Genomic DNA, 17677 nt, shown 5'->3' on the forward strand with positions numbered 1-17677 from the left:
GGAAAAAAAAAAAAAAAAAAAAAAAAGGCTATGACACAATCTTGTTTCTCTAATTAATAACATTAATCGATCATGAATTATGACTCTGATAAAAGGATAAAGAGATTGATTAGACGGTTCTGAATAGTTTCAAATAATTCTATTAAAGAAAATCAAATTAGGTTTTGAAAGAAGTTCGGGCTATGGAATTAGACGATAGTCTATCTTGATTAAATGTAATAGTTGTCATCTTGGTGAAAAATAATGGAAAAGGTTTGATTGGAATTGTTTATACTAAAATCCGAAAAAAGAAAACATGCAATGTAAGAGATTGGAATTAGACAGTGTGTCGTTGTCTATTAGTGGACTCGTCTCTGTCAGCAAACTAATTTTGCATAATTATTGAGGAAGACGATTCATAAAATACACACAAAAATACTAAAATACAGGGCAAAGTACGGTCGCGTCACAGCAAAACTCCATAATTGCCACTGCGTCCCACGCCATGTTATACCCTCCACCGCACTCACTTTTACTCCACAAAAAGCTCTTCAAAATCCATAGATTTCATCGAAATCCCTTCACCCCCATTTTCAAGTAACTCAAGCTTATTCATCTCCTTTCACTAGCTTGAATTGGGTCCTTAGTTGATTCAAGAAAATAATCAGATCTAGCTTCTTTAAGCCAGTAGGGCTTTGGGGAGATCTTGTGTTGGGAGCTATACGTTTGTATTGGTAATTTGTCGAGAAGGGTGAAAAGATGAGTATGTACGGGAGGGATCCGTGGGGAGGGCCGCTCGAGATCAATGCGGCGGACTCCGCCACCGATGATGACCGGAGTAGGAATTTACAGGACTACGACAGGGCTGCGCTGTCACGGCCGTTGGACGAGACGCAGCAAAGCTGGCTGCTCGGCCCTGGGGAGCAGAAGAAGAAGAAATATGTAGATCTGGGGTGTATTATTGTGAGCAGAAAGATCTTTGTTTGGACTGTGGGTACAATCCTGGCTGCAGGACTCTTGGCTGGGTTTATTACTTTGATCGTCAAGACTGTGCCCCGACACCGCCATCACCCGCCACCCCCGGATAATTACACTGTGGCACTTCACAAGGCGCTCATGTTCTTCAATGCCCAGCGCTGTAAGTGAACAGTATACTATTACTTCTTACTTTGGATTCATCACTATTCTTGTATTTGCATGATAACAATTTGTTCAGTTTGGTATTAGTTTTTCAGATCTGATGAATTTTGGTATGAGATTGACGCGTCCATATTAAAATGAAGGATTTTATATTATATCTATCAATAATTATCCGTAATTATGGCTCTGTCGTGTGGTGGGATTTTTAAATTCTTTTTACATATACTTTTGAGCATATATTTACCATATGGATTTGATAAAAGAGGATAAGGACCATAAGTAGATAGTATATTTCACATGCTGGCAAGCTCATTCTGTGTTTAAAGTTTTTGGTCCTTTGGTTGAGAAATTGCCAAATTGCTAGTGATCGCTTCATTTTTCTGAAGATTATTATGTTTTCGTTATTAACTGTGGTTTACATTAGATGATCATCGGATCTTCAATTAGACACTGAATTTGACTTAAGATCCACAGGCAGCCTCTGTTCAAATTGCACTTTTAGATTTGTCTTACTAAATAGTTTAAGAATTCTTACACCAATGCCAGGTTTATATTTGGACTCATTGGCTGTGGTCGATCACAGGATTATAATTTATTGCATTTGGTCTATTGAGTTGTGCATTTTATCTAATGTCTCAAATGGATTTTTACAGCTGGAAAGCTTCCCAAGCACAATAATGTCTCGTGGAGGGGAAACTCTTGTTTAAATGACGGGAAGTCTGATAGTGGAAGTATATTCAAGAATCTAGTTGGTGGCTATTACGATGCTGGAGATGCGATCAAGTTCAATTTCCCTCAATCTTTTGCCATGACTATGCTGAGTTGGAGTGTGATAGAATACAGTGCAAAGTATGAAGCTGCTGGGGAGCTTAACCATGTTAAAGATATTATCAAGTGGGGGACGGATTACTTCCTCAAGACTTTCAACTCCACAGCGGATTCCATAGATCAGCTAGTTATGCAGGTAAATACCATGGAATTGTTGGTAATAATCTATGAAATTACAGAATGATGTCATATTACACGTTCCCGTTAATGGGAATTTACAAAAACATGCTAGATTTTACACTGCTGATCTTGTGGTTTTCCTATAACTCATTAATGTACTTTTGTCCCTTGGCATAAATTACGAAGGAGAAGCCTTGTTCAACTCGCTTAATAGCTGACCACTTGTCTTCCACAGACTTGTGGTAGCTTCACTCTCATAAGTTCTTGCTCTTGGCCTTGAGTTGAATTCCACTTTTCTCCTTTTGTACATGCTTGTTAAAAGGAATTTCTATGATTTTACTTGGTAGGTTGGAAAGGGTGGTACTTCGGACGATTCAGATCCCAATGATCACAACTGTTGGATGCGCCCTGAAGACATTGATTATGATAGGCCAGTTGCTATATGTAGTACTTGCTCGGATCTTGCTGCAGAGATGGCTGCTGCATTGGCTTCAGCATCCATTGTTTTCAAGGATAATAAGGCCTACTCACAAAAGCTTGTCCATGGCGCCAAAACCCTATTTAAATTCTCCAGGGACCAGCGTGGTAGATACAGTACTGATAATGAAGCTTCAATTTTCTACAACTCCACCGGCTACTGGGATGAGTTTGTTTGGGGTGCATCTTGGCTATACTACGCTACGGGAAATTCTTCCTACCTTCAGCTGGCTACGACTCCTGGTATCGCTAAGCATGCCGGTGCTTTTTGGGGAGGCCCATATTATGGTGTATTAAGTTGGGACAATAAACTTGCTGGAGCTCAAGTAAGTTTCACTAAAAAAATTAATTTTTGTTTACTTTTGTATGTGTTCGATTTGAGTTTTACCTACACGATCCCCTTTGCACTTGTAATTACTAATTCTGTTACACGGATTAAATCCTTTAAATAACGAATCTTATAGGCCTGTTCTTTTAGTTTACAACCAACAGTTGAACTCCAAGGTTTTTCAAATTGCCAAGTTCACTTTTCTTTGCCTGCTGTAGGATCTTATGTTTTCATGGGCTGAAGTTGCATTCCAGCCATTCTATTTGTTTTAATAATGTATGAATGTTGAAATAGAAAGTGTTCAATTTTATTATCGTCTTAGGAACAATATTTGCAGCTTTTCTGAAAAAATTAAACTGCTGATTTGATGTCATCTGGACTTTGGAAGTTTTCCTGCCAAAGCATGTAGAGTTTGCATAGTTTAAGAATTTTACAGATTGTTTGTAAAAAATCTTTTTGATACTGTATTTAGGTGCTTCTGAGCCGATTGAGATTGTTCTTGAATCCTGGCTATCCTTATGAGGAAATTTTGAGTACATTTCACAACCAGACAGGCATATTTTTGTGCTCCTTCCTGCCGGATTTTACCACGTTTAATAGAACTAAAGGTAATCAATCTTGCCTCATTGCCACGAATGGAAAACTAAATATGTTTTATGCTCTTAGGTTTTTAACTTCTACTAATGTTGGGGGACACATTTTACAGGAGGCATGATCCAGTTAAACCATGGATCACCTCAACCTCTTCAGTATGTAGTCAATGCAGCATTCTTGGCTACGGTGTTTAGTGACTATCTTGATGCTGCTGATACACCTGGGTGGTACTGTGGACCCCATTTCTACCAAACTAGCGTTCTTCGAAAATTTGCTCAGACCCAGGTGACATACACGCTGCCTTCTCATTTGAACGCATTTTAAGTTGGTGATTATTTACATTGTTTTTTTCGTTACTCTCCAGATAAACTACATCCTTGGCAAAAATCCTAGAAAGATGAGTTACGTTGTGGGCTTTGGAAATCTCTATCCAAAGCGCGTCCACCATAGAGGTGCATCCATACCCAAGAACAAGGTCAAATACAACTGCAAGGGAGGATGGAAATGGAGGGATTCGAAAAAGCCAAACCCTAATACAATTGTTGGTGCCATGGTTGCTGGCCCTGACAGACACGATGGATTCCACGATGTTCGTACAAACTACAACTATACGGAGCCAACCCTTGCTGGAAATGCTGGTCTAGTTGCAGCACTTATCGCCCTATCTGGAGAGGGGACTACAAAAATTGACAAAAACACGATATTCTCTGCAGTACCACCAATGTTCCCAACACCCCCACCGCCACCAGCTCCGTGGAAACCATGAGTCGCAATAATGGAATTGGTCTTTTTGCTTTTGCTGTTCGACTCTCGGTGAACTGAATATTGATGTTGCAGTTAATTTCTAAAGCATCCTGAAAGCCAAAGGAGTATAGAAACTAGGAGCTTTAAGACAGCTGCTGAGTGGACCGGAAAGTTGGTATAACTTGAGGAATTACCCTTTTCTGTTCAAAAGTTTGTGATATACTGTGTGTATGTATGTATTATACCAGCTATATATTCTTTCGAAAACAAGAACTTGAACATTAAGGATCGAGATGTTTTTAGAATAAATTCAAATGATGATGTCTAATATGTACTCCTGTGTGCAACACATTTCTCTTTAGCAATGCTCGTGTTCGTAGTTTCTTGTACGAGGCTTGAAGACTTTTCACTTACATATTATCGTTTTCTCTGTTCTAAACACAAATTTCATCTCATTTTCATTTATAATGTAATCTCCCGTTTTATCTCTTGAGCATGAAATTCGGCAATAAGGTGATCCACATTCAAGAGTTATTTCTTGCCCTAGCCTTTACTGGCATTAAACTCTTGGCTCACCTCCCTATAGATCTTGACACTGGCATTACAAAACTTATTGTTTTCTGCAACGTGTTCACTTCGGACAGGATAACGAGTTCAGGATTCATTGAGCTCGGTACGTGGGTTGTGACCGAAATGATTGGGGACACAGGATTTATCTCCCAAACGCCCAATCCCACCAATAACGGAAATACGAGGTAGGCTATGGTTCAGTAAGAATGGTACTATCTAATATCAATGGTATTAGAACACAAGTTTATGTGACAAATTCAATTAAATGTGAAATTATGTAATTCATTTAATGATACTTAATGCCACTTATACCAGTGTTGTAATATTTGTAGTGCTAAATAACATTACACATTCAGTAATCATAAGCCATAGATTAGATAATTGATGCACAATTCTAAGTCGCACACTATAACATAAAATGACCGTGACGGTTTGCGTTATACCTTTTTTTTTTTTTTTTTTTAACAAGGTGTCCAATTCTTGACTAGTTCTTGGGTCTGTGATCCTGCCCTTCTTCACACAGTCCAGTTAACCGCGGGATGTGCCTCCAACTAGCCAGGGTCCGAGCCCTCCTCAACTGATCTGCCAAAGTGCCTAGCAAGTCTATCCAAGTTGCGCCTTGCCTTCCAAGAGCCCCATGAATCGAATTCACGACCTCTGATCTGCCAGCACTGAAAGTTTTCCTACCATGACACATTACATGCACGTCTATCTTTGAGATTAAAATCTTAAAAAAGGTCCGGCCTCGGTACTGTTTCATCTCCTTACAATTTCCTGTAAGTTGGATTAAGAAATGGTCCCGTTTGACTCCAATATTTTTAATCTTCACCATCCACAATAATATCATAGTAACGAATAACAATTTATTATTGATTAATATACTCTTATATTAAAACATGTCGAAAAGGATGGCTCCAATATTTTCCATATGAAAGAAAGGGAAATGTGAAAAGTCAAAAGTAACCGGCGTGGTTAATGAAAGAAGAAATAATTAATTAAAATACCTGATAGGTCCATGAGAAACGTAATGCAAAATGCCACGCAAGAATACAAATTCACCCAAAGCACCACAACAGGTCAAGGAACTTCATGTTTGTTATTATTGGTTATAAGTAGTGAGTATTTGTGGTGAAAAATAAGTAAAAATTGTGAATTTTATGAGTGAAATGTGCGAATAAAAATAAAATTCGATCAGTTTATAGTCTATAAGTAATTAATAATACACTTTGACAAATATATATAATCAATGAAACCCTTTAAATTCTCGAACAGGTCTACTTATAAATATTTAACTTATAATATAAGAATTTATTATTATTATTTGGGAATTAGGGCTCATTTGGCGGGACTATGGTTTTTGTTTTTATTTTTTAAATCTTTATGATGAAATTATCTTAGGTTAATATTCTTTAAAAGCTATTCTGATTATACAAAGCACTTTTCAAACATATTCAAAAGTAGCTTCTTGATTTCAATAATAATTTTTGACTTTTAAAAAGTTGTGCCAAATTATTCTCAAATTTTCAAAATTTGGGGCTAAATTGCATTATTCTAGTAAATTACGTCCTCAAACAAAAACAAATGCCACTTGGGTGGTTCCCTCGGGTAAAATAAATAAATACAGGTTTGACCAATAAGTAACCAGAGACTGGCATTGTTCATTCTACTTGTAAAACCGTTCCTTCTCCTCCGCTCCTCCTACTGGCCCCTACACTACAAAAACCCTCTCTTTCTATCTAAAGATACACAAAATTTGTACGTATAGATATGGCACTAAACTATGAGTATCCTGTATACATGTTGAGAAGTGAGAAGGGGTACACGGTGACAGAGTTGGAGAAGAGGCAGCTGTTCTTGAGAAGCTACCAGTTTTCCAAGAAGCAGAGTTTGACTGAGAAGATTAAGAAATCTTTGTTTAGAGTGAAAAGGGTGATATGGGGTAGATTCAGATCAGCAAGAAAGTTAAGGAAGATGCTGTGGTTGAAGCTCAAAAATGGCTTGTTTTTCACAAGTAGAAGAAGAAGAAGAAGAAGGTTTTTTCTACGCCTCCATAACAGCAACAGTCGAGCTGCATTAAAAGATGTTAGTTGCCCATCTTATTGTTTCTGGTAGGATTTTATTTTTCTCATTTTTACGTTTTGTATTTGATGGTTTGGAATTCTTGAATGGGAATGGTCAGTTTTGGTTTCAATCATAATTTTCTGTTTGTTTTAGCATCTATGTTGACTTATATTTGTCATGGATCATAACATGGAAAGTTCTGAACAAGGCTTTTAAAATGTTAAAACTTGGTTTGGAGATTAAGAAATCGTTTTTAACATATTTGGATGATTCTCTAAAAGTGCATTATCCGACTAAAAGGGCTTTTAAAGAAAACCATCAAGAAGCTCTTTTACAAGAAACAGAATCAAAAGGCCCTTCAAACACCACGAAAATCATGGACAAATCATTTGAAAATTGAATCAAAAAAATCTTCACGTTAAAGATAGAAACTAGACCTTATGAATAACTCAAAAAAAGAGATGATGATCAGACATGGAGGATGAAATGAAACTGATGACAGGAATCATGAAATTGTAATTTCATGGTTTCATTAAGCATGGTTGGCAAGTTACTTTTTTCTTGAAGAAAGTAAGTTTTGTTAAACTAAAAAGTAGCTTCTTCGAATATATATACTCTCTGTTTGATCCCATTAAATTAAATTATATTAAATTTCATTTTTCTTTCTCATATTTTCAACCACACAATCTTTCATAAATAATATTACACGTAAATCGAAAACTTTTCTTTCTTTTTCAACCACTCCTTATTCTAAAAAATACTATTCTCCCCATTTTCATTTTCAGGTAATGAGGATCAAACAGGGGCTATGGATACTGCAGCTAAACATACTGTTATATATTAATATATGGATTGCTATAAGTGTAAGGATTTTTTAACCCATCGATGAGTTTATATGTGTGAATAATTGTGTGTTAAATTAAAGACTATCAAATTCGGTTGAGTCCAACTAAAGTGATCTAATAAGGTTTCGATTTTGGGTTTTAATGTATCTAATTAAAATATGAATTTACATATGTGTAGAGATCGGGCCCAAGTTCTAATTCTATGATGGGCCGAATTAGGTCAAAGGGCGTCGCTATATAAATATGGTTATGGTCCCCAAATCACACGTACGTATTATTCATTCTCTTCTACATTCTATCACAGAGAGAAAAAGGAGGCTGCGTTTAGATTGGGAAGACAAGACTACGCAATTCATTATTGCATTAACCATGTCTGATTCAGGTACGCTTTCGATATAGTTCTTCGATTTTTTGACGATTTAACATGAAAGATACGGTGATTTAACGTAATAAATTATCCTATAAGTTCATTACAAACAAAATAGAAAATTGGAAAAACCGCTACGGGACCAACCACCATCTTTTTCTGTAAAGAAAAGCATCGGAGAGACAAAGATTCGCGCCTGCCTGCGTGCTTGTAATATTGAATTCACAGAACGTTTTCAAAGACTGTAGGACCTGAATTCACATTGGTTTTGCATAAACTACGTTTATCAAAGTCACTTGAAATTTGTGAGCAATTACTTTAAATTATTTTCTTTAAGCATGCATATAGGGGCAACCCGTTTGAACTGTGTTGCCCGTATTCAATGATTTTAAATGGTAAAAATTCTTGATCTCTTATCCTTCTTCATTATTCGGGTATTTTTGTTAAGCGACGTCAAATTATAATGGTGCATAATTTTTCAAGAGTAATGCCATTCATATATAAGATGACAATAAAATCATCATCCCATTGTCTAATGGAATTATAATATAGATTTTTATCAAAGTCAAAAAATTAATTTTAACCACTTACTTCATGAAACTCACAATTTTTCGACCATTTATTTTATTAAATTTTATCAACGCCTCTAATTTGTGTGTTTTGATTCATTCTATTTTTGATATTGCAACTAGCTCAAACTAAATACAATGTATTATGTTCGCTAAAAGGGGTGGAACCACATGAAGTCATGTGGGGTCAAATGACCTCACAAAATTTTGGAATTTTTTTTTTAATATAACAGCAACCCACTCCAATTATCAAATCCAATTTCCCAATAGTAGCTCACACTTGTGAAAAGCCCAAATCCAATCACCATATCCATAATCCCATTTACTCATTTACCCAAATCTAATCCAACTTATATAATGAGTTCCAATATCCCCAAATCAAATCCCATTTTTCCCAAATTGCCAATTGTCAAACGTGAGTCGTGACTCGTCTTTCTTTTTTCTACTTTCCTATTTTCTCTTCGCCATTAGCCCTCCACCGGGCAATCCCTAAGCGGCTCAACCCCGGTTGCTACTCAACTACGAACTAAGGTGAAAATTTTCATTTTTGATCCCACGGTTCGAAATGTCTGGATCCGCCCTTGTTCGCTAACGTTAAGTGTGACAGTCATCTAAATAAACTTCCTATGTCTGATTACTGCATTTTATTTCACTTGTTCTTCCAATCTCTGAACCATTATATTTTTACTGTAAACTAGCAGTGAATATTATGCTTATATAATTTGATACAACACAAACAGTTATTTAATTTGGAAGAAATCACGATGTTATAATTTCAAACCGTGTTAGAAATTATATAGATGCGAAACAATCCCCAAAATTGCCGAAATTTGAGTTCACGAAATGGATTCTCACACATGAATTATGGGGAAAAGAGGAGAATGTAATATCAAGAAGATCAATCTGGAATTGGACGTTTATTTCTTGAGTTCGATTTATGGAGTTTCGATATCTTTGAAATATTGAAGAGGAGGTAAATTGGGTGTTTTGTTAATCTTTGATATGATGATGAAGAGGTAAACTGGGGATTGTGGGCATGATCCTGGGTTGGGCTGGGTGTTTATATGGCTTGTTTGGTGGAGTGATATTAGCATAGAAATTGACTAACTTTGAAGAGTGAATGAACTTTTTTGTTATTAATTTTACTGCATATATTAATAGTACTTTTGGAATAAAAAAAGTTGAAATGCAAAATTTGAATATTTATCTATTTTACTATGTAGGGTGAAATTTCCTCTTTTAATTATAAGTTTAAGTTGGACCAAATAGAGGCTTAATTACTTATAAGTTATAATTAAAACTTGTGAAAATTACAGCAAAGCCTACTTTTTAAATTCCAATTTCAAAAATCAAGTTTAAGTTTTGTTTATACAAAAATCAAATGAAAATTTAATATTTTAATAATATTATTATTATTTTAAAAATAAATTAATCTATATACTCTCCAGACCTCCCACCCAAGTTTCATTCTCGAACCCTAATGATTTCCCTCTCTCCCTTCTTTCTACATCTCTGATCTCTTTCTTTACCACACACAACTATCACCAGAGGCAAACGCCGCACACGATGCCATTAGTGCTGTCACAGCACGATGGAGGCTGTCGTCGTGCTACGACGAACATCGTCTTCATTTTTGAAGCTTTGAGAGTGGCGGCATCATCTCCTACATCACAACACCGTAGCAGCAGTATCATCTCCATCTCCCTGCTCATCTACTTTGATTCCATCGAAGAATTGTAGACAATGCATCACTTGCTCCCTGCAATGATGCCAATGGCAATACTTTTGATTTTGGATATGAAGTTTTAAATTTAAGTCTCCTATGTGGTTTTACTTTGGATTTTGGATCAGTCGACAATGATGCCAATGATTCCATCGGAGAACTAGCGAGTTTACTTTGGTTTTTGGATATGTGGTTTTAAATGGTTCAACTCGAAATACTTCTAAGCGAAGATGGTAGTTTGGTTGCGGACGAGGAGGTGATGGTGGCAATTTGAATCTTCTCGCTTGTGTGACTGTGGAGGTGTGGTGGTGGATCTTTTAGATGTGTTTGAAGGTGGTGGTGGTGACGGTGACGATGAAAGTGGTGGTACTATCGGTGGAGGTGGTGCTGGTGCTGAAGGGTCGCGTGTAGGTGCATGCAGTAGTGGTGTTGGTGGTGGGTGATGTGGCGGTGGTGGTAGTGGTAAGGTGCCAAGTGCGTGGGTAGAACAAAATGTTTTTGTGATCAACTATTTGAGTGATTGTGATTAATAAAATAATTAATGTGCGATCAATAAATAGTACGTGATTGACAAAATAGATAAGTTGTGATTAATAAATAACGTGTCATCTAAAAAATGTGGAATTTCGATTAAGTATATAATTACTACCATAAATTGTTAAGTTGTAATCACGTAATTAGATATTTTGTGATCTAAAATAAGTTGTACAAATTGGTGATTTGTCATCGAGAAATAATGTGCGATCAGTTAATTTGATAATTTATTAGTGATAAATAAATCGTGACCTATAAAATTTATAATTTGTGATTAAGAAATAAATTGTGACAAATTAATTTTCTAATTTATGATCGCGAAGCAAGTCGAGACTTATTAAATTTGTAATTTTTGATAAAAAAAATAATACGCAACCTATTAATTTGATAATTTGTAACCGATAAATAAATTGTGACCTATAAAATTTGTAATTTGTAATCGAGAAATAATGCGTGACTTATATTAATTTGATAAATTGTGGCCAAAAGAAAATTTGCGACCTATGAAACTTGTCATTTGTGATCGAATAATAATAAGTGATCAATTAATTGGATAATTCATAATTGTGATTGTGATTAATACATAATTGTGACAATAAATTATATAAGTATCTTGCCCAAATTCATATGTAATTGAGCCTCAATTGCGCCTTTTGCGATGGAATGTTTCAGATTTTGCCGCGCGGCGGTCAACCCAAACGAGATTCAAATCTTGTCATTTTCACCAAACCGAAGGTTCGGATTGTCCGAACCAAAACACTCTGTCTCAACCCCGAACCTTAAATTTGTTTATCTTTGTCTTATCTCGTACACTAAAATATTCCCTAAATCCCCTCTTTTCAGCCGTACAGTTCCTCCTTGCCTAATCCTAACCGTCTGATTTGCTAACAAGTATTAATCAACGCCGAAAAACCTTTCACTACTTCCGTATATGATTGGCGCATCTTTCACTCGTGTCTCTCTAGAAGAACATCTCTCTCTCTCCCCCAGCCATATGAATTCCCGTAATTTTCTGTGAAATCTTGAAGTAGTAGGTGTTTTGGCTGCTGAAAATCCATTCATACACCAGGTATATGTGTATATAATATACAGCTGTATCAAGTATGTATCTATATATATGATGATTGCAAAAGAAAAAAATTGTTCTTCACAAATGTGTGACTGAAACAGGAACCGTCGTCTGACCGTCAACACCTAATTCTGTACTTGTACATAGTTTTGAATTTTTGATCTGAGCGTAAAAAATGGTCAACTAGTCTATACTTGGGAAAAATCTATGTATTAGCTGTAGGCAGCTTTTTACTCGTTGATGTTGATACATGCCTGTGTTGTAGCTTTCCTTCAATCCAAATGGAGATTAGAGTGACTAACTGCTTAATACCCATTTCTAGTCAACACCTAATTCTGTACTTGTACATAGTTTTGAATTTTTGATCTGAGCGTAAAAAATGGTCAACTAGTCTATACTTGGGAAAAATCTATGTATTAGCTGTAGGCAGCTTTTTACTCGTTGATGTTGATACATGCCTGTGTTGTAGCTTTCCTTCAATCCAAATGGAGATTAGAGTGACTAACTGCTTAATACCCATTTCTAGGTCGGAGCATCAAAGTAAATTAGACATCTGAGTTTTACATTGAAGCGATGGCGTCGTTGGCGGAGAAACGACCTGTGGATCCGTTGCTAAAAGATCTCAGTGAGAAAAAACAAAACTTCCGGCGAAACGTGGAGTCGCTGGGGGCAGAGCTCAAGGAGGTCCGAGGCCGTCTTGTTTCGCAGGAACAGTCGTCTGCTCGCGAAAGCATAAACAGACAGGCACGAACAAACTATAATTTCTCATATAATTCATGTCAGATAAATGAAATGATTTCAACCTTTCGTTTTAGTTTAGAGAAGTTAGTGTTGGACACTTAAATCGTTTCAAAATCATGAAAATTCCGATGACGGATATCTATTACTTCTTCGTTTTAAATTTGATTTCTGTTCATACAGGAAGCAGAAACCAAAGCCAAATACCTGGAAAAAGAGATAAGTAGATTGCAGAAGAGTTTAGATGACAGAAATCAGCAGCTTCGGGCTTCAAAATCTGCGGCCCAGATGGTAAATATTAATTCTTTCTATGCTTTTCTGCATTATTTCTACACCTTAATTTGTTGTATTCTCGTAATAAGATTTAAATCTTGACGAATCTGATCGAGAATGGTACTTTTTGGCTTTAAAGTGTATCCACCTATCTTTTCAGTAATTCTACTTTCCTTTAGCCTTTTTTATCATTGGCCCAAGAATCATTGTTTTCAAGGACGATTTTGTTGTGTGGTTGACAGATAAAGTTATGTTTAAGGAACATTTGAGGGCGGGTTTAAGGAACAAAATTATTACCAAGAACCAGTGATAGAGTTCCTCTCTTAATGCGCAGTTATAAATCTATAAAATTACCCTTGGCTCTTCAACTTCATTAAAGACAGAAATGTGCAAGCAAAAGACTAAAAATTCACCATGGCCTTTGATGTTGACTGAAAATGTTTTGTTCGTGACGTTTCATAACCATCAAGTCAAGCTTCTAGCGCTCTCCAATGTTTGCATAACACTAGACATGTAAACAAGTATGCCCCTCTATATGGGTAATCCAAGCCTTCTGATAAGAACTTGGATTAGAAGAGGACTAATATTCATTTGTAGGTATACAAGCAACCTTTTTTTTTTTTTTTTTGACACCTATATCTTGCTTTGGGGAGATGTACTGACTTGGCATTGCATTATCAATTTCCATCATTCTCATCACTTCCTATTATTTATCTATATATAACAAACTGGACTAGGACTTCCAAAACAATGAGAATCTTTTTGACTTGATATAGTCATTTTTATGTATTTTGGTTCATACTTCTATGGCGATTATTGCCTAATTTCATGAGTGAAAATGGAATTCTGTTCTCTTACCTCTGACGTCTAGTATCTATCCAAAATATCCTATTGCATATGATTCTTTTCCTTAATCTTAATTCTGATTAAGTTCTTTTATTTTTAACGTATTTTAGTATGTAAGGGATTTGGATGATCTGAAGTCGCAGCTTTCAGCAACTAAAGCAACTGCAGACGCAAGTGCATTATCTGCTCAATCTGCACAATTACAGTGTTCTGCATTGTTGAAAGAACTAGAAGTGAAAAATTGCTCTTTAAAAGAGCACGAGAATCATGTGAATAAAATGGGAGAACAATTAGATCTTTTACAGAAGGATCTTCAAACAAGGGAAATTTCTCAAATGCAACTCAAAGATGAAGTCTCAAGAATTGAGCACGAGATCATGCAAGCATTAGCTAAGGCTGGAGCAAATAAAGATTGTGAGCTTAGGAAAATATTAGATGAGGTTTCCCCAAAGAATTTTGAAAAGATTAATAAGCTTTTGACTGTGAAGGATGAAGAAATAGCTAAGTTGAGGGATGAAATTAGGATTATGTCCGCTCATTGGAAGCTGAAGACTAGAGAGTTGGAATCTCAGGTTTGTTATCTTAACTTGTTTTGTAGTAGAAACTATTCAATTAGATCTCTCATTTAGATCCAAGATTAATGTTCTAATGATAAATGCTTTGTTTGACAGTTAGAGAAGCATCGTAGAGTTGATCAGGAGTTGAAAAAGAAAGTCCTCAAGTTAGAGTTTTGTCTTCAAGAAACTCGTTCTCAAACTAGGAAGCTGCAAAGGGTAATTCTCTATTTTTCTTTTATAACTGCATTGATTTATCATGTTTGATGCGTCTCATGGATTAAAATTACGGGTGGATGAAGCATGCCGAAAATTGATTATTAACTTGCAGCGAATTTGCAAGGTTAATATGACTCTAATTCGCTAAATTTGTCACCTCTCTCTGGTCATGTTAATATTGATGGCATTCATTCTGATTCATATATATCTCACAGATGGGAGAGCGAAGAGATAGAGCTCTGAAGGAACTGAGAGATCAATTGGCTGCAAAACAACAGGGTGCACCAGTAAATGAAAAACATACTCCATGGGAAACTTCTGGTTTCAAGATTGTAGTTTCGATGTCAATGTTGATCTTAGTAGTATTTTCAAAGAGATAATTTGATCTTAGTAATATTCTCGAAGATGTTATGTCGTTGCAGCATCTATTCCTACTCTATACTAAGATTACATACGTAGAAGTAAAGTCGAGTAGAATAGGTCATGTGCATATTCTGTTTTATTGTAGAAATGTGCACTTTGAAGGTTGTTTTCTTTTGTATTCAACATCATAACCCTCTTGTTATGCCTCAGTTCTTAGAATGGCCACAGTTTTAATGAAAATATGGAGTAAAATATATTTTGTTAAGTGAATAATTACAAGTTAAGAGGGTAATTCTCGAATCAACAAACGCAATGCATGGACAAGGTTGCCTCTATATATCTAAAATTAATCTTACAGTCATAATGGATGCTACTGCAATGATGCGGCCAATAAATGGCTGAAACTATTTGATGTGGAAATTGAAGCGTTGGCACCAAAGCCGGTTGAGCTGCCTGCATACCCAGGACTGCTACTATTGACTGATGAACTAGTTGAACTGCAAAAGTGAAAAGAAGAAAAGAACGCAATAAAGTATTGATTTCTACTTAGTTTAGGGTAATTTTCGTTAGTTTCAGTGTTTGGATCCGTTTTAAAGCAATTGGAGAAAAAAAAAAAAAAAAGAATGTTTAATTGGCTATTGGAGGGAAATTTAGGTATCGAATTCTACACTTTGAAAAGTGAAGGATTTGAATTAAGCTGGAGAAGATAGGGGCGGCACAAATAAATTTGTACCAAGGACTGAATTTCATTAAGTGGAAAAAGTGGTGTCTTGATGAGAAATATCTCACTAATTGGACGTCAAACCAATATGAAAAGGGATAAAAGTTTATTGGGCAATTTACAAAAATGCTCTTAAAATTAGAAGTGTTTTGAAAAATCATATGAAAAAATTTTTGAAAGTAAAAAATACTGTGTAAAATGAAAAGTGACACTATGTCACTTTTTTTTTTTTAATATAAAAATTGTGACTTTTTTTAAGAAAAAGTGACACAAACGCTTAAAAAGTGACAAATTAAAAAAAAGAAAAGAAAAAAAGTGAAACAAACTCAAAAAAAATGACAAACACAAAATTAGCATCATCTATTTGTAAAGCACTAATAATCATATTTTTAACATAATCAGCATATCTAAGACAATTCATATGAGCGTGGTGGCGGTTCTTAACATAATCAGTATGTCCAAAACAATCCACTTGTTGATTATATTAGAAAAATATGACATATCATGTCACTTTTTATCTTATTAAATAAATGTTGAAAGTTTGTAAGGTGACAAAAACTAAAAAAAAAGTGGCAAAATGTAAAAAAGTGACTGTCACTTTTGAAAATTTAGTATCACCTTTTTATTAAAAATTGACATAAAATGTCATTTTTATTAAAATTTGATGTTTGTCACTAAAAAAAAGTGATGGAAATTTCAAGAACGTAATTGATAAAAAAGTGACAAAAATTTAAAAAAATGATGAAAATTTTAAAAAAGTGTCGAAAATTTTAAAAAGTGACGAATTTAAAAAAAGACACAAATTAAAAAACCTACACAAATTTAAAAAAGTGACGAACAATAAAAAAAAAGCGACGTAAATTAAAGAAAGTGAAAAACTTTAAAAAAAAAAAAAAAGTGATGATACTTAGATCAATGTCACTTTTATTAAAAAATTATGTTTGTCACTAAAAAAAAGTGATACTAATCAAGAAGATGATGGAAAAAAGTGACAAATACTATAATATTGACAAAAAAATTTTTTAAAAAAAGTGACAATTATTTAAAAAAGATTGACGAATCCAAAAAAGCGACAAAATAAAAAAGTGACAAACACTAAGTGAAAAAATTCAACAAATGTGACAAACAAAAAAAATGACAAATATTTTTTTTTTTAAAAGTGATATAAATTCAAAAAAGGTGACAGAAAATAATAAAAAATAAAAGTGACATGATGTTACTTTTGAGATCACTTCTTGATCTCAAAAGTAATTTTGTCCATTCATAAACAATGGCTAGATGTCTATAAAAGATTTTCATTTTCTCTCTAGTTATCACATCTAATTTCACAAGGTTTGGATTGTTATCATCTCCTTGTTAAATGTCGAGGAGAATAGCACGCGGGCCAATCTTTTTGCCCTCAATTCTATTTATTGTTAAAACATTTATAATAAACATATAAATGGTACACTTTTACTTACAATTATATAGGCAATAGTCCATATTAATAGAACTAAAAAATATCCATAGAAATTAGAAAATCGATAAAAAAATCTAACTTCCTACAAAAATAGTAACTTGTTTAATATAGGTATCATATAAATTTCTAACTTTAGACTTTAAAGAATTCAAGTATTCAATAGAACTCGAAAAACAAACATTTCCCACCACTTAAAATTTCTTCTAAACAATGACGTTGGTAGCACGGGCAATCATAGGCCAAAGATCAACACAGTCCTTTCCAATTGGACCAGTTATGGTAGAACCTACATGCATAGTAGTGATAAATTTTAAAAAAAGTGACGAAAAACGAATTAAACATTGAAATCAATTAAATAAAGTAATAGAAATTTAAAAAAAAAATGACACAACTACCATCCCTCCTTTTTCTTCATTCAATACCAAGCATCTTAAATTCAATTTATCGACAAAACACCGATCAAAATGTCAAGAGTTAGCACAAAATTCCCCATCCAACTCGGTACTCACAGTCACTATGATCACCAACAATTGAGCTTTCATAACCTGATTCTTGT

General features: G+C 34.8%; 3 protein-coding genes across 3 annotated transcripts; all 3 read left to right on the plus strand.

Annotated features, from left to right (window-relative positions):
- The first annotated feature begins 471 nt into the window (after positions 1–471).
- Positions 472–4599, plus strand: LOC111382362 (endoglucanase 25-like). Its single transcript, XM_023006310.1, has 6 exons — positions 472–1117; positions 1773–2083; positions 2415–2870; positions 3345–3480; positions 3579–3751; positions 3831–4599. The coding sequence occupies exons 1-6, from the start codon at positions 739–741 to the stop codon at positions 4230–4232; spliced, it is 1857 nt and encodes a 618-aa protein (XP_022862078.1). The 5' UTR covers positions 472–738; the 3' UTR covers positions 4233–4599.
- A 1847-nt stretch (positions 4600–6446) lies between these two features.
- On the plus strand, positions 6447–10788 carry LOC111377024. Its single transcript, XM_023000043.1, has 5 exons — positions 6447–6862; positions 7627–7704; positions 7865–7877; positions 7991–8068; positions 10646–10788. Exons 1-5 carry the CDS (start codon positions 6548–6550, stop codon positions 10786–10788), a joined length of 627 nt encoding a protein of 208 aa, XP_022855811.1. The 5' UTR covers positions 6447–6547.
- A 967-nt stretch (positions 10789–11755) lies between these two features.
- On the plus strand, positions 11756–15181 carry LOC111382370 (nuclear envelope-associated protein 2). The gene is made up of 6 exons (XM_023006319.1): positions 11756–11948; positions 12475–12692; positions 12870–12977; positions 13916–14377; positions 14477–14578; positions 14794–15181. Exons 2-6 carry the CDS (start codon positions 12522–12524, stop codon positions 14956–14958), a joined length of 1008 nt encoding a protein of 335 aa, XP_022862087.1. The 5' UTR covers positions 11756–11948; positions 12475–12521; the 3' UTR covers positions 14959–15181.
- The last annotated feature ends 2496 nt before the right edge of the window (positions 15182–17677 follow it).

This window comes from Olea europaea, chromosome 3 (genome assembly GCF_002742605.1).
Source record: "Olea europaea var. sylvestris chromosome 3, O_europaea_v1, whole genome shotgun sequence".
In the NCBI taxonomy this organism is placed as follows: Eukaryota; Viridiplantae; Streptophyta; class Magnoliopsida; order Lamiales; family Oleaceae; genus Olea; species Olea europaea.

Bases quoted from the DNA above. Each gene is read 5' to 3' on its own strand.
- LOC111382362 (XM_023006310.1), top strand. From the start codon at position 739: ATGAGTATGTACGGGAGGGATCCGTGGGGAGGGCCGCTCGAGATCAAT. The intron at 3,481-3,578 runs GTAATCAATCTT...CACATTTTACAG, and splicing joins CACGTTTAATAGAACTAAAG to GAGGCATGATCCAGTTAAAC. The intron at 3,752-3,830 runs GTGACATACACG...GTTACTCTCCAG, and splicing joins GAAAATTTGCTCAGACCCAG to ATAAACTACATCCTTGGCAA.
- LOC111377024 (XM_023000043.1), top strand. From the start codon at position 6,548: ATGGCACTAAACTATGAGTATCCTGTATACATGTTGAGAAGTGAGAAG. The intron at 6,863-7,626 runs GTTAGTTGCCCA...TTTCATTTTCAG, and splicing joins GTCGAGCTGCATTAAAAGAT to GTAATGAGGATCAAACAGGG. The intron at 8,069-10,645 runs GTACGCTTTCGA...GTGACTGTGGAG, and splicing joins ATTAACCATGTCTGATTCAG to GTGTGGTGGTGGATCTTTTA.
- LOC111382370 (XM_023006319.1), top strand. From the start codon at position 12,522: ATGGCGTCGTTGGCGGAGAAACGACCTGTGGATCCGTTGCTAAAAGAT. The intron at 12,978-13,915 runs GTAAATATTAAT...AACGTATTTTAG, and splicing joins CAAAATCTGCGGCCCAGATG to TATGTAAGGGATTTGGATGA. The intron at 14,579-14,793 runs GTAATTCTCTAT...TATATCTCACAG, and splicing joins AAACTAGGAAGCTGCAAAGG to ATGGGAGAGCGAAGAGATAG.